Genomic DNA, 22078 nt, shown 5'->3' on the forward strand with positions numbered 1-22078 from the left:
GACAAATCATTTGTTTTTGAACAGGACAATGACCCAACACACCTCCGGACTGTGTAAGGGCTATTTGATGAAGAAGGATAGTGATGGAATGCTGCATCAGATGACCTAGCCTCCACAATCACCCCACCTCAACCCAATTGGGATGGTTTGGGATGAGTTGGACTGCAGAGTGAAGAAAAATCAGCCAACAAGTGCTCAGCATACGTGGGAACTTTAATTAACCCTACTGTTGTGTTTGTTTCATGTTAATTAATTCTGTGTTCCCTGTCCAAAATGACCGCCCCATTATAGTTGATAATAAACCCATAATAATGCATATATTATCATTGAATGTTGTATTAGATCTTTTATCAACTTAAGTTCTTGTGAACATTACAAGTTTTGAACTTCTATTTGATATTTATGACCTGTAGGCCTCATTGACCAGAGTTCATGCAACTCGTTTTTGAGTAAAAAAAAGCATAATGTATGGATTATTTTGACTATAACAAATACTCAGATGAAACATATTGTGCTATTTATCACAAACTACTTTGTGTCAATGTTTAACAAGGAATTTCTCCTCCTCACCAGTCTCATGATCAAATATATGATCAAGAGCCTCACATACAGTATATTGTTAGGTCATTGTGCTGCCACAGAATGAATTGTGAGTAAGGCCTCAAAAAAGCTTTAAATACCAGAACTGTGAGAAAAGTTATATATATTATTGAAACAATGTTGTGATTGTTTGTGAGAATGCCAACAGGTGTGGTTCCTGTGGGAAAAGATTCTATTGGGGAAAGGTTCCCGTGGGGGTTGCCATGGATGCCAAGAAGGGGTGTGTGTGTGTGTGTGTGTGTGTGTGTGTGTGTGTGTGTGTGTGTGTGTGTGTGTGTGTGTGTGTGTGTGTGTGTGTGTGTGTGTGTGTGTGCTCAAACACATACAGTTTAAGTCGGAAGTTTACATACACCTTAGCCAAATACATTTAAACTCAGTTTGTCACAATTATTGACGTTTAATCCTAGTAAAAATTCCCTGTCTTAGGTGAGTTAGGATCACCACTTTGTTTTAAGAACGTGAAATGTCAGAATAATAGCAGAGAGAATGATTTATTTCAGCTTTTATTTCTTTAATCACATTCCCAGTGGGTCAGAAGTTTACATACACTCAATTCGTTTTTGGTATCATTGCCTTGAAGGGCTATATTGAGTAGCTTGAATGAATAAGGTGCCCAAAGTAAATGGCCTGCTCCTCAGTCTCAGTTGCTAATATATGCATATTATTATTAGTATTGGATAGAAAACACTCTGAAGGTTCTAAAACTGTTTGAATGATGTCTGTGAGTATAACAGAACTCATATGGCAGGCAAACACCTGAGGAGAAATCAAAACAGGAAGTGAGAAATCTGAGGTCGGTATGTATTCAACACAGTTCCCATTGAAATCCCCTTGAGATCTTAATGATGTTGCACTTCCTAGGGCTTCCACTAGATGTCAACCGTCTATATAAATTTGAATGAGGCTTCTACTGTGTTGTGGGACTGAATGACAGCAGAATGAATCAGGTGTCTGGCAGTCATCCATTTTCTGGTCACGCACATTTCACATGATAGCGACCTGCGTTCCATGGCTCCTGAAGACACAAAGGAATACTCCGGTTGGAACTTTATTGAAGATTAATGATAAAAACATCCTAATGATTGATTCTGTACTTAGTTTAAAATGTTTCTTCGACCTGTAATATAACTTTTTGAAGTTTTTGTCCTAACATAATCATTTGTGGTGCTTTTGCCGTAAAGCCTATTTGAAATCGGACACTGGTGGGATTAACAACAACACTACCTTTAAAACAGTATAAGATACATGTATGTTTGAGGAATTTTAATTATGAGACTTCTGTTGTTTTCAATTTGGCGCCCTGCACTTTCACTGGCTGTTGTCATATCATCCCGTTAACGGGATTGCATCCCAAAGAGGTTTTTCACTACTTTAGGATGCAGTGAAATGCTAGTGCCTGGAAATAGAATTGAAAGTTTGGTACAGATAATCCTCCTACGTCTTTTTCTCTTTGTAAATAATTACATTTTATCTATGATTTTTTTCCGCCATATACACTTTGAAAGCAGACTATGAATGTATCCCAATAGCCAGAACGGGGAGAGAAGGGAAGTGATGAACCATATCAATTCATTTTGACATTAGATATTCTGCCGGTTGAAGCATTTGGGATAATATTCCATCTGCTGAGGTCGGATTGAATTGATTTGAGCATTCTGTTAAAGTTTCTGGCAATAGTTTTATCTAAGCAAGGTAGTATATCTACTCCCAAATATGTAAAATGGGAAACGAATGGGAATCCATAAGCAGAGATGGAGTCCTCCATCGGGGTCTTGAGCGGCAGTAGGGCTCATTTGGTTAGATAAATTCAGCTTCATCTCAAACTATAAAATTAATCTATGATATTCAATGCATTTGTAAGTGATTGAGATACATTGTCTAGATACAGTCAAATGTTGTCTGTGTTTAATGAGATGAAGTGATCATTCGGTTTTAGGAAAATGTGTGTTATTTCCCTCGGTTGACAAATTGCCTGGGCCATGGGTTCCATGGATAATAAGAATAGCAAAGGCGCAATTGGATCACCGTGTCTGCTTCTTCTAGTGATTCTGAGCAGAGCAAATCAGATATTTCCTGTTATGACTATGGCTGAGGGATTGGCATATATACTGAGCAAAAATATAATTGCAACATGCAACAATTTCAAAGATTTTAACAGGTTACAGTCAATTGAAATCAGTCAATTGAAATAAATTCATTAGGCCCTAATCTATGGATTTCAAATGACTGGCGATACAGATATGCATCTGTTGGCCACAGATACATAAAAAAGGTTTGGGTGTGGATCAGAAAACCAGTCAGTAAATTAACATAAAATTCTCTTGCAACAGCTCTGGTGGACATTCCTGCAGTCAGCATGCCAACTGCACACCCCCTAAAACTTGAGACATCTGTGGCATTGTGTTGTGTGACAAAACTGGACATTTTAGAGTGGCCTTTTATTGTATGCAGCACAAGGTGCACCTTTGTAAGGATCATGCTATTTAATCAGCTTCGTGATATACCACACCTTTCAGGTCGATGGATTATCTTGGTAAAGGAGAAATGCCCACTAACAGGGATGTAAACAAATTTGTGCACAACATTTTTGAGAAATAGGCTTTTGGTGTGTATGGAACATTTTGGGGATGTTTTATTTCAGCTCATGAAACATGGGACCAACACTTTACATGTTGCGTTCATGTTTTTGTTCAGTGTTTATTTTAAAGCATTTGTCTTTGCTGTCATTTGAAGCATCTTTTTTAGACGTTGTTGTTTGTATCATTTGCAAAGACAATGTTTTTTTGTAGTCAACTTTGTTCTCAAGTTATCAGTGTTCACAAAGAGATGATAAACCATGTGATTATATGTTTAGCAGAAATTTTCTGTGCATAAATTATACACTTAGCTTTTCTACAAGCAGTCTGAGGCAGGCGTTAGATTACGAGCGTTTTCAAGATCAACATTAATAATAACGATGGTTTTGGGAAACAGCTCAGAGTTTTAACGATGCTCCTACAAAGAATCTAACAGTGAACTTAGACTTGAGATTCTTTTAGGAAACCGGGCCCTGGACCATAGGCAATAAAACAATAACACGTTCCAATGTTCAGCAATAATAATAATAATAATAATAATAAAAATAATATTATTAATAATAATAGTGTTTCTTTTACCCAATTGAGGGGGTGTACTCATCATTGACTTATGCTGAGGGCAGCATCACAGCCACAGCTGTGTGATTGTGCGTGGATATCATACCTGAATATTGAGCCAGTCATAATGGGTTTAGCCTAGATCTTTCAGCTCTACCCCTTGTCTGTTGGGCTTGATGTACTTCTCAAAGAAGTCTTTAGCGTCCTCAGCAGTGGAAAATGTGTGTGTTATATTCTGGATGAGTTTTTCCAGGTGGATGAAGCAGCATCTCAGGTTTAGCAGCTGGGATCTCACCTCGTTGTAGGTTGCCCTCTGTTTTAGCAGTTCAGATGAAGCAGCATCTCAGGTTTAGCTGCTGGGATCTCACCTCGTTGTAGGTTGCCCTCTGTTTTAGCAGTTCAGATGAAGCAGCATCTCAGGTTTAGCTGCTGGGATCTCACCTCGTTGTAGGTTGCCCTCTGTTTTAGCGGTTCAGATGAAGCAGCATCTCAGGTTTAGCTGCTGGGATCTCACCTCGTTGTAGGTTGCCCTCTGTTTTAGCAGTTCAGATGAAGCAGCATCTCAGGTTTAGCAGCTGGGATCTCACCTCGTTGTAGGTTGCCCTCTGTTTTAGCAGTTCAGATGAAGCAGCATCTCAGGTTTAGCAGCTGGGATCTCACCTCGTTGTAGGTTGCCCTCTGTTTTAGCAGTTCAGATGAAGCAGCATCTCAGGTTTGGCAGCTGGGATCTCACCTCGTTGTAGGTTGCCCTCTGTTTTAGCAGTTCAGATGAAGCAGCATCTCAGGTTTAGCTGCTGGGATCTCACCTCGTTGTAGGTTGCCCTCTGTTTTAGCAGTTCAGATGAAGCAGCATCTCAGGTTTAGCAGCTGGGATCTCACCTCGTTGTAGGTTGCCCTCTGTTTTAGCAGTTCAGATGAAGCAGCATCTCAGGTTTAGCAGCTGGGATCTCACCTCGTTGTAGGTTGCCCTCTGTTTTAGCAGTTCAGATGAAGCAGCATCTCAGGTTTAGCAGCTGGGATCTCACCTCGTTGTAGGTTGCCCTCTGTTTTAGCAGTTCAGATGAAGCAGCATCTCAGGTTTAGCAGCTGGGATCTCACCTCGTTGTAGGTTGCCCTCTGTTTTAGCAGTTCAGATGAAGCAGCATCTCAGGTTTAGCAGCTGGGATCTCACCTCGTTGTAGGTTGCCCTCTGTTTTAGCAGTTCAGATGAAGCAGCATCTCAGGTTTAGCTGCTGGGATCTCACCTCGTTGTAGGTTGCCCTCTGTTTTAGCAGTTCAGATGAAGCAGCATCTCAGGTTTAGCTGCTGGGATCTCACCTCGTTGTAGGTTGCCCTCTGTTTTAGCAGTTCAGATGAAGCAGCATCTCAGGTTTAGCAGCTGGGATCTCACCTCGTTGTAGGTTGCCCTCTGTTTTAGCAGTTCAGATGAAGCAGCATCTCAGGTTTGGCAGCTGGGATCTCACCTCGTTGTAGGTTGCCCTCTGTTTTAGCAGTTCAGATGAAGCAGCATCTCAGGTTTAGCTGCTGGGATCTCACCTCGTTGTAGGTTGCCCTCTGTTTTAGCAGTTCAGATGAAGCAGCATCTCAGGTTTAGCAGCTGGGATCTCACCTCGTTGTAGGTTGCCCTCTGTTTTAGCAGTTCAGATGAAGCAGCATCTCAGGTTTAGCAGCTGGGATCTCACCTCGTTGTAGGTTGCCCTCTGTTTTAGCAGTTCAGATGAAGCAGCATCTCAGGTTTAGCAGCTGGGATCTCACCTCGTTGTAGGTTGCCCTCTGTTTTAGCAGTTCAGATGAAGCAGCATCTCAGGTTTAGCAGCTGGGATCTCACCTCGTTGTAGGTTGCCCTCTGTTTTAGCAGTTCAGATGAAGCAGCATCTCAGGTTTAGCAGCTGGGATCTCACCTCGTTGTAGGTTGCCCTCTGTTTTAGCAGTTCAGATGAAGCAGCATCTCAGGTTTAGCTGCTGGGATCTCACCTCGTTGTAGGTTGCCCTCTGTTTTAGCAGTTCAGATGAAGCAGCATCTCAGGTTTAGCTGCTGGGATCTCACCTCGTTGTAGGTTGCCCTCTGTTTTAGCAGTTCAGATGAAGCAGCATCTCAGGTTTAGCAGCTGGGATCTCACCTCGTTGTAGGTTGCCCTCTGTTTTAGCAGTTCAGATGAAGCAGCATCTCAGGTTTAGCAGCTGGGATCTCACCTCGTTGTAGGTTGCCCTCTGTTTTAGCAGTTCAGATGAAGCAGCATCTCAGGTTTAGCTGCTGGGATCTCACCTCGTTGTAGGTTGCCCTCTGTTTTAGCTGTTCAGATGAAGCAGCATCTCAGGTTTAGCTGCTGGGATCTCACCTCGTTGTAGGTTGCCCTCTGTTTTAGCAGTTCAGATGAAGCAGCATCTCAGGTTTAGCTGCTGGGATCTCACCTCGTTGTAGGTTGCCCTCTGTTTTAGCAGTTCAGATGAAGCAGCATCTCAGGTTTAGCTGCTGGGATCTCACCTCGTTGTAGGTTGCCCTCTGTTTTAGCAGTTCAGATGAAGCAGCATCTCAGGTTTAGCTGCTGGGATCTCACCTCGTTGTAGGTTTCCCTCTGTTTTAGCAGTTCAGACGAAGCAGCATCTCAGGTTTAGCTGCTGGGATCTCACCACGTTGTAGGTTGCCCTCTGTTTTAGCAGTTCAGATCTGGGTATATGCTGATACTCTTCTGCGCATAGGTCAGAGCCCCCGATTCTGCTGTGAGGCGAACAATTTGCCATTTGACTTCAAAACTATAGATTGTCAGCGGCATGGGACCCGGATTCTCCTGCCCAAACAGTTCATAGAATGATTACTCATGAATGAAGTTGGGTTGCTCGCTTCCACAGCAGTTTCAAGTCCTGTGATCCGCACATTGAATTTACAGGAAAGATTTTTGAGGGAGATATTAGAATATTGAATTCCCCTTCTAGCTCAGTTCGCGCTATTTTCCAGGTCATGGAATTTACCTTCTGTCACATTGGTCAATGTCTCCAAACTTTCCACTTTTTATGAGTCGGTGTCCACTTTAGAAATTAGCAGTTCAAGAGATGAATTGATCAGTTTAATTGCATGTGGATGGCAGAGGTAATATCCTCTCAAACAATCTCTTGGATAGTAGTGGCCAAATCTTTCTGTTGTCAGGTGTTGAGAGCCGCCATGTGCAGAGAATATCATTATTTAAATCCTACACGTGAATCTGTAATTCCACATGTGAACGTGAAGTTTTCACAGTTGCAAGACCCATAACTTCTGCAAACTGTAATCAAAGTGAAGAGAGAACAAATAAACATGTCTGTATTTGTGCCAACATGTGCCCACCAAGATAGATTTTGACTAATTTCAATGTTTCAATGTGTCTGAATGTGTCAATGTTTCTGAAAATGGATCAACACAGTCCATCATACTATGTTAAAAATAGTATGGTCCAAGGAAACAGGCTTCAGCTAACTTCATATTTGAATTAAAACTTGATATTTGTGTCACACCCTGACCTGAGTATTCTTTGTTTTCTTCATTGTTTTGGTCAGGTCAGGGTGTGACATGGGTGATGTACAGTGCCTTGCGAAAGTATTCGGCCCCCTTGAACTTTGCGACCTTTTGCCACATTTCAGGCTTCAAACCAACATTCAGGCAGCAAACTCTCTCCAGAAGTTCAGTGAGGATCTCTGAATGATCCAATGTTGACCTAAATGACTAATGATTATAAATACAATCCACCTGTGTGTAATCAAGTCTCCGTATAAATGCACCTGCACTGTGATAGTCTCAGAGGTCCGTTAAAAGCGCAGAGAGCATCATGAAGAGCAAGGAACACACCAGGCAGGTCCGAGATACTGTTGTGAAGAAGTTTAAAGCCGGATTTGGATATAAAAAGATTTCCCAAGCCACCTGGGAGACACACCAAACATGTGGAAGAAGGTGCTCTGGTCAGATGAAACCAAAATTGAACTTTTTGGCAACAATGCAAAACGTTATGTTTGGCGTAAAAGCAACAAAGCTGAACACACCATCCCCACTGTCAAACATGGTGGTGGCAGCATCATGGTTTGGGCCTGCTTTTCTTCAGCAGGGACAGGGAAGATGGTTAAAATTGATGGGAAGATGGATGGAGCCAAATACAGGACCATCCTGGAAGAAAACCTGACGGAGTCTGCAAAAGACCTGAGACTGGGACGGAGATTTGTCTTCCAACAAGACAATGATCCAAAACATAAAGCAAAATCTACAATGGAATGGTTCACAAAGAAACATATCCAGGTGTTAGAATGGCCAAGTCAAAGTCCGAACCTGAATCCAATCGAGAATCTGTGGAAAGAACTGAAAACTGCTGTTCACAAATGCTCTCCATCCAACCTCACTGAGCTCGAGCTGTTTTGCAAGGAGGAATGGGAAAAAATGTCATTCTCTCGATGTGCAAAACTTATAGAGACATACCCCAAGCGACTTACAACTGTAATCGCAGCAAAAGGTGGCGCTACAAAGTATTAACTTAAGGGGGCTGAATAATTTTGCATGCCCAATTTTTCAGTTTTTGATTTGTTAAAAAAGTTTGAAATATCCAATAAATGTCGTTCCACTTCATGATTGTGTCCCACTTGTTGTTGATTCTTCACAAAAAAAATACAGTTTTATATCTTTATGTTTGAAGCCTGAAATGTGGCAAAAGGTCGCAAAGTTCAAGGGGGCCGAATACTTTCGCAAGGCACTGTATGTGTTTTTTGTACTGTCTATGTCTAGTTGCCTGTGTCTGCACATTTGTAGTATAGCTTCACGTTCGTTTTGTAGTTTGTTTAGTGTCCGTCTTCATTAAAATATATCATGTATTCAATTCACGCTGCGCCTTGGTCTCCTCCTACGACGAACGTGACCATTTGTTAGTACAGAGTTAACCCTTTGCTTCTAATTCAAACAAGACCTTGAGTAATTCAAGTTTGTGAGTTCTTATTATAGTTCTAAATTTAAAGATCCTGTGCAATCAATTTCTCTTCAGATGTCATACATGCATTAGCCGCAAGATAAAAAGATCTAGCCTATATTTCCAACAGATCAAAAAAGATGCTATGTCCTTATAATGACTTCTAAACAGAGATCTAGGAGATTGAAAGGGTGTGTCATTTCTATAGTGAGTATTCTCAAGATGTGTGAGGGACAATATACTGCGGTTTTGGACATTCATTTGTGATATTTGTGGTCATCATTTAACATTTTGTCACATTTTGGAAACAATTTAAAAGTTGTATTTATATGGTTATATTGCTAACGTAAGCAATTTAGAATTAGGAACATCTATAGATGGACGATCCGGACGATCAGAATGTGACCTATTATTTTAAGATGACATACTGCAATAGACTTCTACATACTTTAATAATTGCAAAGTGATGGAGTTGAGATAATAATCTGCATTGCCAAACATTTTCAAACAAAGTTATTAGAATCGTGTGATAACTAAAGTATTGAACTAAAGTACCAAATCAGTCTATATAGGACCATTAAAAATCAGACGCTGTGAATGTCCCTATTAAATCTGTTCAAAAATCTACTCGGAATGTTGCTTGTAGAGCCAACTAAGGCAATTCTCACATGAAAGAGAACTTAAGCACATTAAAAAAATTAAGCTTTTTAATGAGAGTGATTCTATTCTCTTATCAACAGCCTAGCTTAAACCTACCTTAAGTTTGTATATCCTCCCACGGCTATTCCTTCCTTCCATCCTTCCTTCCTTCCTTCCTTCCTTCTTCCTTACTTCCAATGATGACTTCTCCCTCCGTTCTCAGCAGCACCTATCACCTCCTCACAACCCCACCTATCATCTCCTCACAACCCCACCTATCACCTCCTCACAACCCCACCTATCACCTTCTCACAACCCCACCTATCACCTCCTCACAACCCCACCTATCACCTCCTCACAACCCCACCTATCACCTCCTCACAACCCCACCTATCACCTCCACACAACCCTACCTATCACCTCCTCACAACCCCAACTATCACCTCCTCACAACCCCACCTATCACCTCCTCACAACCTGACCCATCCTCTCTGCACAACCCCACCTATCACCTCCTCACAACCGCAAATATCACCTCCTCACAACCCCACCCATCCCCTCCGCACAACCCCACCTATCACCTCCTCAAAACCCCACCCATCCCCTCCGCACAACCCCACCTATCACCTCCTCACAAACCCACCCATCCTCTCCGCACAACCCCACCTGTCACCTCCTCACAACCCCACCTATCACCTCCTCACAACCCCACCTATCACCTCCTCACAACCCCACCTATCACCTTCTCACAACCCCACCTATCACCTCCACACAACCCTACCTATCACCTCCTCACAACCCCAACTATCACCTCCTCACAACCCCACCCATCCCCTCCGCACAACCCCACCTATCACCTCCTCACAACCCCACCCATCCCCTCCGCACAACCCCACCTATCACCTCCTCACAAACCCACCCATCCTCTCCGCACAACCCCACCTGTCACCTCCTCACAACCCCACCTATCACCTCCTCACAAACCCACTCATCCCCTCCACACAACCCCACCTATCACCTCTACACAACCCCACCCACCCCCTCCGCACAACCCCACCTATCACCTCCTCACAACCCCACCCATCCCCTCTGCACAACCCCACCTATCACCTCCTCACAACCCCAACTATCCCCTCCTCACAACCCCACCCATCCCCTCTGCACAACCCCACCTATCACCTCCTCACAACCCCACCCATTCCCTCCGCACAACCCCACCTATCACCTCCTCACAACCCCACCCATCACCTCTACACAACCCCACCCACCCCCTCCGCACAACCCCACCTATCACCTCCTCACAACCCCACCCATCCCCTCCGCACAACCCCACCTATCACCTCCTCACAACCCCAACTATCCCCTCCTCACACCCCCACCCATCCCCTCTGCACAACCCCACCTGTCACCTCCTCACAACCCCACCTATCACCTCCTCACAAACCCACCCATCCACTCCACACAACCCCACCTATCACCTCTACACAACCCCACCCACCCCCTCCGCACAACCCCATCTATCACCTCCTCACAACCCCACCCATCCCCTCCGCACAACCCCACCTATCACCTCCTCACAACCCCACCCATCCCCTTTTCACAACCAATCCCCTCCTCACAACCCCACCCATCCCCTCCTCACAACCCCCACCCATCCCATCCCCACTGTGCCTTTGTTCTGACAAATGACGTAATGCTGGAAGCATCTCTGTCAGACCGGTGTGCTACAAGTCCCAACACAGGGCTGCCAGAAGTCTGTTCACACATGATATCAAGATAAATAGACATGTTCTAACAGAAACGCACAGCCGAGAGAGAGAGAGAGAGAGAGAGACAGAGAGAGACAGAGAGAGACAGAGAGAGACAGAGAGAGAGAGAGACAGAGACAGACAGACAGACAGACAGACAGACAGACAGACAGACAGACAGACAGACAGACAGACAGACAGACAGACAGACAGACAGACAGAGACAGAGGCAGAGACAGACAGAGAGAGACAGAGAGAGAGAGAGAGAGAGAGAGAGAGAGAGAGAGAGAGAGAGAGAGAGAGAGAGAGAGAGAGAGAGAGAGAGAGAGAGAGAGAGAGAGATGCTGTCAGCACAAGGGACTACAATGTATAAATGATGATGACAATGATGGGGGAAATATAGTGACTTCTTGATTAGCCCAAGTGCTGTATTTTATTAAATACACGAAAAGGAATCGTAAACATCCTTCAGCCTACCATGAAATAGGAGCATCTTAAAAACTTGTGGAAGTTATTGAAGATGTTGGCTACTGGTATAAAAAAAGAGAAACAAGGGTTGAAAAGTCCAATGCCTTTTTGATACAGTAATGATTGGCAAGGCTTTTTAATGCCGTCCATACTCGGTGTAACGCAACTTCCTCGCCATTACCAGACTTGTAACTTTGCTGTCTCGCTATTTAAAACACACCTAACCTAGGCAGACTGCCACTCCAGTGGCCCGCACCTTCCACCCCCACGTCCCACAAGGATTCTCACTTGGACCCATAAATGCCTGGTAAAACATGCACTGCAGTTCCTCTTGAACGGAGTGCACAGTTGCCGCCTCCGAGTAGTAGGAGGTTTTCCTGAGGCTGCTTATAACATTTTGTCAAGTCTTTGCTGCGGTTTATTTGCTGTGGTTTCTCCCAAATGAATTAGTGTATGTGTGTGTGTATTTGTTTGTGTGTGTGTGTATTTGTTTCTGTGTGTGTGTGGGTGTGTGTGTGTGTGTGTGTGTGTGTGTGTGTGTGTGTGTGTGTGTGTGTGTGTGTGTGTGTGTGTGTGTGTGTGTGCATTTGTTTGTGTGTGTGTGTCGAGCTTGCAAAAAGGCTGATGCAACCTCGTTGTGACTTACGGATATGTGTGATTCTATGTTAGTTCTTCACACGTACAATACAGTTTCCTATGCATATTTAAAAAATGATTTGATTTGTGGGATTATTTGGTTATTTGAGATTAGTGGCAAAGAATTGTACTCTTTTCAGAAAATAATAATTTCTATCATGCTTCAGTAAAACATTTTGCAAAGCTTTTCTATTTTATACTATCTTCAACAATAATCCCATCAATGAAAACTTTAATCGCATATTCTCTGTAAAATGTATCCTTTGCCAAACTCCTCCCCAGAATTTTGAGGAACCAATCATAGCGCTCCAATGGATAGAAACTGTCGTTGAGTCCGACACCTTGGACAAGTTCATGTGTGAAACACAATGAGGGCAGTGGTAAAAAAAAAAATATATATATATATATATATATATATATATATATATATATATTTTTTTTTTAAATATATATATATATATATATATATATATATATATATATATATACATTGTTTAAATTGTTAAAGATGCACTATGCAGAATTTGCTCGGCCATTTCCTGGTTGCTAAAATTCTAATAGTTGGCCTAAATTTATTTTATGTGCCAAAACAAGCAGTTATTGCGTAGAGAATAATTTTACCATCTAAACCACTGTATAATATCATTTCTACAACCCAAAGTATTGTACATTCAGCTGTTTGAAGCTGGTGTACAAAACCCAAAGTAAAACACGCACAAACAAAACGTAATAATGGGAAGCATAGAAATAGCACATCTATCCCTTCTTAAACTTGCTTTCAACGGGAATGAAAGACCTGTATGTCACATTTCTACGTGAATTTGGACAGGTCGCCCAAAAAGTTACATATTGTAGCTTTAAATAATTGAACAGTACACCAGGGGTACCTGCTAATGTAATCCCTGAAAGGCAGAGCCTGTTGATGGAATGTATTTTGAATCTGTATTTATATTTTTTGTTACATTGTTTGCTAGCTCAGCTGGTTAGCTAGCTCTTAGTCTCATTAACCACCAAATGTTGCTAACACTATGCAGCTAGCCACTTAATGAATATAACTTGTTTTCTAGAAATGTCTGTTAGCTAGCTGTTAGCCATGTTCTTATTACAAACCCCATAAGCTGTTGACAACAGGATATGTTCTGAGAGCAACACTTAACTCCAAGAGTGGTTAGTAGCTTTGACTCCAAGCTGAAAGTGATGCTTCCGAGCCATTCACAGTGGCTAGCTACACTATAAACATAATTTTACCAGGTTCCTGTGAAGCAATTGTAATGACCGTACACCACAACACTCGAGAGTTCCCTGAGGTGTCGTCTGTGTTCATTGTGTATTAGAAACACTGTTTGAGATCATTGTGAAGGGATTTCGAAGGTGGAATCGGGTTTCCCGGGAAATTGTTGTCCGAGGTTGCAACAGTAACCAAGGGGGGGCGGGGATTAGGGTCAATTACGTAAGAAGTATCCTGTAGTAGCCTAACTCAAGTGTGTCTCTTCTCTCAGCACCAGTTTTGTTTGTCATAATTGCGCCTGAAGGCACTAAAAGAGTTGATTGAACTGAGGTGAATAAGACTCGTCTCAGCACTGGGACGGTAAGCGAAAGGTTACTGGCTGGAATCTCTGAGCCAAATTTCTTAAAAATCTGCCGATGAGCTCTTGAGCAAGACACTTAACCCTAATTGCCACTGTAAGTTACTCTGGATAAGAGTGTCTGCTAAATGACTAAAATGTTAATGCAAAATGTGTGAGCTGCTGATTTAAGAGGGCTTGACAGGAATGAAGCATTAGCTCTTGCAATACTCTCTTGACTTGAATTGACGATGAGGGAAATGAGCATCTGACAGACTATCTGCATTCAGTTACATGCACTGGCAACACACTTTATAGCTGCAGGCTCTTCAACAGTTGGTTTTTACTTGTTCTGAATTATCTTCAATCTGACATGGTGTGGTAGGTGCTTTGCAGCTTAAAAATGTTCAACTTCTCATGCCCCTGCCTGTTGTGAGAAAGAAAGAGATAAACATTTGGGCTGATTTCATATCACTTTTACTCAACACATTGATGATGGTGCTGTGCCATCTCAGTTTGAGTAATTGGATGTGTGGATGAGGACAACTCGTGTTGGTGTTGTGCTCCTAGTCAGATCTCTGACTGATGCAGTCCGTGCTAAGCGCCTGTCATGTCATCTGAAGGTCTCCGCATCAAGAAAGTCAAGAAAGATCAGCACTGTCCTCGCTGTGTCATACTGACGCGACAGTACCAGTACCGTTGTCAACTCTTTATCTGAAAATATGCACAAAAATCCAATGAGTCAATGCAATGGAGCCATGACTGAACGGTTGTATTAGAAGTTGGGCTCTCAGGCTCTCCTTTCTTTTTAGTTGAGTTATTCTTAATGGATGTACAGTATGCTGTGTCAGGAGCCATCGTCCTTGGTTTGTTGTGGAGGTTCCATTCATTTCGAATGGAACCTCATAAACTTCATGGCCACGTCGGTATTGAACTCTGGGAACTATCTGTAACAGTGGAGGCTCCTCAGAAGAGGATAGGGAGGACCATCCTCCAGGAAGTACATTGAAAAAGTTATCCTTTTTAGATGAACCTATACTAAATACATTCAAGTCACCAAATAATTTATTAAAACACACTGTTTTGCAATGAAGGTCTACAGTAGCCTCTACAGCACTCTGTAGGGTTGAACCATGGTCCTCCCTCATCATAAATGGCACTGACACCTACTTATCTGTAATGAACCTCTCTGGATTGCAGTAGCATTGCTCCGATCATCATTTGAGCCTCTCTTTTCATTAGAGTCCTCCCTCATCTTGTCACTCCAGAAAATGGCGCCTTATCTTTTACAACTGCAATATAATGTCCATGTGGATCTATATTGCTGTGAAAGGTACGAATTGTAACACACTGTACAGTATTTTTGGGGGCAATATCGTGGTATATGTATTTTATGTATTGAGTTGAGGGTTGTTCTTTAAGCCAGGTTAGGCACAGGGGGTAACGGCTGCCTATCTCGATGTTAGTAGTGGGAGTGGTTCTGTTTGCTTTGGATATTGCTCCTATTAAATAGCTCTCCCCACAGCCAACTTTTCTTTACAATTTGGAAGAAATTATTAACAGGAGTCCTTTTTTTCTAGCCACAATCCCAAGCTGCCCCCTCTTAATGGCCCGTAGACAAGTTTTGACCGTGGACTAGTTACGGCCAATGGTCAGTTACGACATGTGGTTAGTGCTACAGAGTTTGTCTCCCTTGGGTTGGGATAATTATTACACTACTGGTGCTGTGCCATCTCAGAGACACATCATTCATAACGCAACACACCCAATCAAAGGGCTCTGCTAATCTTTAAAGGCACTGTCTGGAGACAGTGCAGCATAAATCCACCAGTAACATGGAAATTGGCCTTTTTTCTAATAGTATAAGAGAATATAAATTGGCTCGTAACCCCTGTAAGCTGTTATTTCTTTTAAGAAGTGGACGGGTGTTTTTCTTCGACCATAGAGGAATGTAAAAACCACCCAGGAATTTAAGGCACCAGGCTGGCAAGATGTACTCTGGGTACTCGACAAGGGCTGTGCCTGTGTAATCCTAGCTTGGCGGTGAGGAAAGTATGTCGGGGTTGAGCGTGGGAGCCCGCGCGGCGGCCGTTACGGAGGCTGCAGGACCATGACACCTCAAGCATCCTGGACGGGATCCCTAGAGCAGGGCGGCATCGGCGGCTCTGACTGGCTAGTGGCAGGAAGTGGTTACTGGTCTCTAGGAGGAGCACTGTCTCACTGGCCTTCACTGGATAGAACAGTGCTTCATAAAGCTGTACATTACCGCAGGATTGAGGAATGAACTTTCCTAAATTCTATTGGCCGGAATAGTTTGTGTTGGTCACGTTAAACCATAATGTATGAAGGCTAATTGAACTACCTCTTCATGTATGAGAAGTAACTGAACACAGCATGAGCACAACACAATGTAAGCCTCCTACAATAGAACCACCTCATGTTGTTATTACAGTACATAGTACCATTTCCTCTAGGAGTGTAAGGTACATGCATTAGAGGAGCCACCTTAAACTGAACTCCTCTCCACTTTGAACCAGGTCAGAGGTGAATAGCCACCAGTTAGATACGTGTCATCCTGTTTGGGTGGACTCCTTGTTTCTGTGGACGTCACAGGATGGGCAGTGCAGGGGCGTCAGAACACACCTCAGCCATCAAGGCTTAATCCAAATTACCTTTGGTGTTATCAAAATAAGATGTCGTCAGATGACTCGTGTTATCAAAAGTAAGAATCTGACAGCTGATATAATAACTAGACATTTTGGTAAATGCATTTCAAGTTTATAAAACATGCAGAAAAAAAGGGGATTTGAGCTAAACTGGTGCCTATGTAAGAGATTGTGAGTATTATTATTTCAACTTATGCCAGCATTGAGCTTTAAGGTTTAATGGATAGCTTTAGGAAGCCAAAAAGGCATACTAGTCTCCAGTTGGTGTGATTGATTCACATTTGATTAACATTAACTTATTGATATATCACAAGATCACCCTGAAGAAGTTAAGGATACAGCAACATTGGGATTTAGCTTGAAATGAAAAGCTAAATCCAATCAATCTGTTCGATGTCTGCAAGTCAATCTGTAAAGCCAAAATGCTTTACTGCTTCCAGCTCTCCACCTTAGAATCCTGATTGCCCATTTCTACACTTGGATACACTTCAAGTTGTTACAGTCAAACAACTACAGGCACTCACATTGAGTTGGCTGTCAAAGTGGGTGTCACACCCTGATCTGTTTCACCTGTCTTTGTGTTTGTCTTCACTCCACCCTGATCTGTTTCACCTGTTTTTGTGATTGTCCCCACCCCCCTCCAGGTGTCGCCCATATTCCTCATTATTCCCAGTGTATTTATACTTGTGTTCTCTGTTTGTCTGTTGCCAGTTCGTCTTGTCATGTCAAGCCTGCCCTCCCGGTTCCAACCTGTTCTGCCTGACCTGACCCCGCCCGCCTGACCTGACCCCGCCCGCCTGACCTGACCACGCCTGCCTGACCTGACCACGCCTGCCTGACCTGACCCCACCTGCCTGACCTGACCCCACCTGCCTCACCATTCAGCCTGCACTGACACTGAGCCTGCCTGCCTGCCTGACCTCGAGCCTTCCTGCCCCACTTTACCTTTCAGACCTGGTTAATTAACTTCTGCCTTTCCTCAACCTGCCTGTTGCCTGCCCCTTGAAACGACTGCAACTCGACTCACAGGGTTATGGTATCAAACTCACAGGGTTACAGTATCAAACTCACAGGGTTACAGTATCAAACTCACAGGGTTACAGTATCAAACTCACAGGGTTACAGTATCAAACTCACAGGGTTACAGTATCAAACTAACAAGGTTACAGTAACAAACTCACAGGGTTACAGTATCAAACTCACAGGGTTAGAGTATCAAACTCACAGGGTTAGAGTATCAAACTCACAGGGTTATGGTATCAATCTCACAGGGTTATGGTATCAAACTCACAGGGTTAGGGTATCAAACTCACAGGGTTAGAGTATCAAACTCACAGGGTTATGGTATCAATCTCACAGGGTTATGGTACCAAACTCACAGGGTTAGAGTATCAAACTCACAGGGTTAGAGTATCAAACTCACAGGGTTAGAGCATCAAACTCACAGGGTTAGAGTATCAAACTCACGGGGTTATGGTATCAAACTCACAGGGTTACAGTATCAAACTCACAGGGTTATGGTATCAAACTCACAGGGTTAGAGTATCAAACTCACAGGATTAGAGTATCAAACTCACAGGGTTAGAGCATCAAACTCACATGGTTATGGTATCAAACTCACAGGGTTACAGTAAAAACAACTCACAGGGTTACAGTATCAAAGTCACAGGGTTAGAGTATCAAACTCACAGGGTTAGAGTATCAAAATCAGGGTCACTGATAAAACTCACAGGGCTCTGAAGCTTAAACATCCTGTCTACACAAGCAGTGTTCCTCTGCTTTATTTTAACTTTGCATTGTTGTGATGGGCCCGTAAGTAAGCATTTCACTGTTAGTCTACACCTGTTGTTTACCAGGCATGTGACAAATAAATTGTGATTTGATTTGAATACCTGGCCTACTGAATCCAAGGCAGTTAAACCTCTGAGATTTGAATGGTTTCAGATTGTTGGCTTCTGAAAACCCAGGAACAGCCTTGTGAGGCATGTTTATTATTTGAATTTTTTTTCAACACTATCAAGAACAATCCTCGTGAGCATCGACAAAATGAAGTTCTCAGATAAGCAGCGACTCTAATTCGCCTGTAGATTTAACACATTGTCTTAGTCGATGCAACAGTTCAAACGGAGGCTTTTCTCAAGTCGTCTTCCTAACAAAACAGATGGCAAATCCTAATGTGATGATGATATATTTGAACAACCTTTGCTGTGTTTACGGAGACTACCGCATTGCCATATCAAAGTGCTGGACTCAATGGATTTGTAATGCAAGAGAGAGAAAAATAAGTCTGAAGAAGGCACAGTCCCGCTAGGTCAGAGGGAGATCATTTCGTCCCCCACTTTGTTTCTGGGGCTTAGGTTCATGGGAAGAAGGCGTGCCAGAGAATGAGGCAGAGGGAGCAAGAGAGAGAGGGAGAGAGAGAGGGAGAGAGACGGAGAGAGAGAGAAAGGGAGAGAGAGTACGGGAGAGAGACAGAGGGAAAGGTAAAGAAAGGGAGAGAGAGAGGGAGAGAGGGGGAGAGAGAGAGAAAGGGAGGGAGGGAGAGAGAGAGAGAGAGAGAGAGAGAGAGAGAGAGAGAGAGAGAGAGAGAGAGAGAGAGAGAGAGAGAGAGAGAGAGAGAAAGAGGGCTTGGCCTGGGACAAGGCTCCCTTTCCAACCTGAGCTGACTTCAAACGACGCACCTGAGAACACAGATTTATACGCAGCTGTCGCGCCGTGGAGGCCCGGGATATTAGAGGAGCTGCCTACTGTCATCATTACAGCTGGTGTGAATTTAGAATATCCAAGCCCATTCCAGATCTCCTCATTCGCTCTCTCGCCCTCCTCCTCTCTCTCCCTCCTCTCTCTCTCCCCCCTCTCCCTCTCTCTCTCTCTCCCTCTTCCTCTCTCTCCCTCCTCCTCTATCTCCCCCTCTCTCCCTATCCCTCTCCCCCTCTCTCTCTCCCTCTAATACTCTCTCCCTATCCTTCTCTCTCTCCCTATCCCCCCTCTCTCTCTACCGATCCCTCTCCCCCTCTCTCCCTATCCCTCTCCCCCTCTCTCCCTATCCCTCACCCCTCTCTCCCTATCCCTCTCTCTCTCTCCCTATCCCTCTCCCCCTCTCTCCCTATCCCTCTCCCCCTCTCTCCCTCTCTCCCTATCCCTCTCTCTCTCTCCCTAACCCTCTCTCTCTCCCTATCCCTCTCCCCTATCTCCCTATCCCTCTCCCCCTCTCTCCCTATCCCTCTCTCCCTCTTCCCCTCTCTCTCTCTCTGTCTCTCCCTCCTCGTCTTGCTTTTCCTCCTCTATCTCCCCCTCTCTCCCTATCCCTCTCTCCCTATCCCTCTCCCCCTCTCTCCCTATCCCTCTCTCCCTCTTCCCCTCTCTCTCCCTCCGTCTCTCCCTCCTCGTCTTGCTTTTCCTCCTCTTTTGTTCTCTCCCTTATTTTCTCCCCACCGAGCCCCAGCTGATCCAGGCAGGTCCCTTGCGGCAGACCCGGCTTGAACAGTGTCCAGCAGCCCAGGACCACCAAGTATGAGTCAGCTCTGCCTGATATGAGTGTACAGCACTGGCTAAAGCAAACTGCAGACTTGAGGGCCATTCATATGCAATGTCTTAATTTGACCCTGCTTCTCAAAGCAGGAAAATAGTCATTCAGCAACAGGAAATTTGAATTGTTATGTGGATTGTCATTTATATCATTTTTTTGTAGGGGTGATACATTTGTCATTAGAGTGGAAATCAAGCCTGGGAATTTTAAGTTGACATTACAAACTTTAGAAGCCTGTTTAAACCTTGATTAAACTACAATTTGCATTTCCTGTTGCATACGAAAAATCTCTGCGACAACAGAGTAATCAAATGAAGATTGCAGATCTGTACATACGTACCTGTCAAGTTACACTATGGGGAGGGCGCTTATACGGCATGTGATGCTCAACTGCAATGCGATGGCACCTCTATGGTGCTCAGCTATTCAAACTGCAAGACTATGGGATGGCACCTCTATGGTGCTCAGCTATTCAAACTGCAAGACTATGGGATGGCACCTCTATGGTGCTCAGCTATTCAAACTGCAAGACAATGGGATGGCACCTCTATGGTGCTCACCAATTCAACCAGCAGACTTTACATCATATTTCCAACTAGGTCCATATATCATGGACTGTGATGTTGCTAGCTGTGTTTTAACACTGCCACTGAGTGTTTTTAGCCGTATAATGTTTAGCCGTATAATGTTATTTGACAGTTTGTCTAACATGTCCAAAAGTGACCTTGAGAGGATAGGTTACAGTTGGTCCTGTATGGCCGTTGCACCTCCAGGGTTGTGCGTTTCTTTCCTAGGCCACCCATACGTTAAATGTATGCATAACCGTAAGTTGCTTCGGTTAAAAGTGTCTGGTAAATACATGATGGTGTTGGTTGATGGTTAACTTACAGGCACAATTAGGGTTAAGTACCTTTCTGAAGGGAACATCAACAGATTTTCCACCTAGTCACCTCGTGATTTGAACCAGCAACCTTTCAGTTACGGACCCAATGCTCTTAACCACTAGGTTACCTGCCTTCCAGAGGGGTGTTTCCATCAGTCCATGTAGTACAGGAGGAGAGGGGTGTTTCCATCAGTCCTCATAGTTTAGGGGAGAGGGGTGTTTCCATCAGTCCTCATAGTGTAGGGGAGAGGGGTGTTTCCATCAGTCCATATAGTGCAGGAGAAGAGGGGTGTTTCCATCAGTCCTCATAGTGCATTGCAAGAGGGGTGTTTACATCAGTCCTCATAGTGCAGGAGGAGAGGGGTGTTTCCATCAGTCCTCATAGTGCAGGAGGAGAGGGGTGTTTCCATCAGTCCTCATAGTGCAGGAGGAGAGGGGTGTTTCCATCAGTCCTCATAGTGCAGGAGGAGAGAGGTGTTTCCAGGTGTTATCTGACCATTTACAGTGGCTTGTGAAAGTATTCACCCCCTTGGCATTTTTCCTATTTTGTTTTCTTACAACCTGGAATTAAAATTGATTTATGGGGGGTTTGTATCATTTGATTTACACAACATGCCTACCACTTTGAAGGTGCAAAATATTTTTAATTGTGAGACAAACAAGAAATAAGACTTAAAAACAGAAAACTTGAGCGTGCATAACTATTCACCCCCCAAAGTCATACTTTGGAGAGCCACCTTTTGCAGTAATTACAGCTGCAAGTCTCTTGGGGTATGTCTCTATAGATTGGCAGATCTAGCGACTGGGATTTTTGTCCATTCTTCAAGACAAAAATGCTCCAGCTCCTTCAAGTTGGATGGGTTCCACTGATGTACAGAAATCTTTAAGTCATACCACAGATTCTCAATTAGATTGAGGTCTGGGCTTTGACTAGGCCATTCCAAGACATTTAAATGTTTCCCCTTAAACCACTCGAATGTTGCTTTAGCAGTATGCTTGGGTATGCTTGGAGTCATTGTCCTGCTGGAAGGTGAACCTCCACCCAGTCTCAAATCTCTGGAGGACTGAAACAGGTTTCCCACAATAATTTCCCTGTATTTAGCACCATCCATCATTCCTTCAATTCTGACCAGTTTCCCAGTCCCTGCCAATGGAAAACACCCCCACGGCATGATGCTACCACACCATCCTTCACTGTGGGGATGGTGTTCTCGGGGTGATGAGAGGTGTTGGGTTTGCGCCAGACATAGCATTTACCTTGATGGCCAAAAAGCTACATTTTTGTCTCATC

General features: G+C 43.7%; 1 protein-coding gene across 1 annotated transcript; it reads left to right on the forward strand.

Moving 5' to 3' along the window:
• The first annotated feature begins 9492 nt into the window (after positions 1–9492).
• Positions 9493–10974, forward strand: LOC118944718 (leucine-rich repeat extensin-like protein 5). Its single transcript, XM_036965213.1, has one exon. It carries the CDS (start codon positions 9493–9495, stop codon positions 10972–10974), a length of 1482 nt encoding a protein of 493 aa, XP_036821108.1.
• Positions 10975–22078: the final 11104 nt, after the last annotated feature.

Source organism: Oncorhynchus mykiss, chromosome 3 (assembly GCF_013265735.2).
Source record: "Oncorhynchus mykiss isolate Arlee chromosome 3, USDA_OmykA_1.1, whole genome shotgun sequence".
Classification (NCBI taxonomy): Eukaryota; Metazoa; Chordata; class Actinopteri; order Salmoniformes; family Salmonidae; genus Oncorhynchus; species Oncorhynchus mykiss.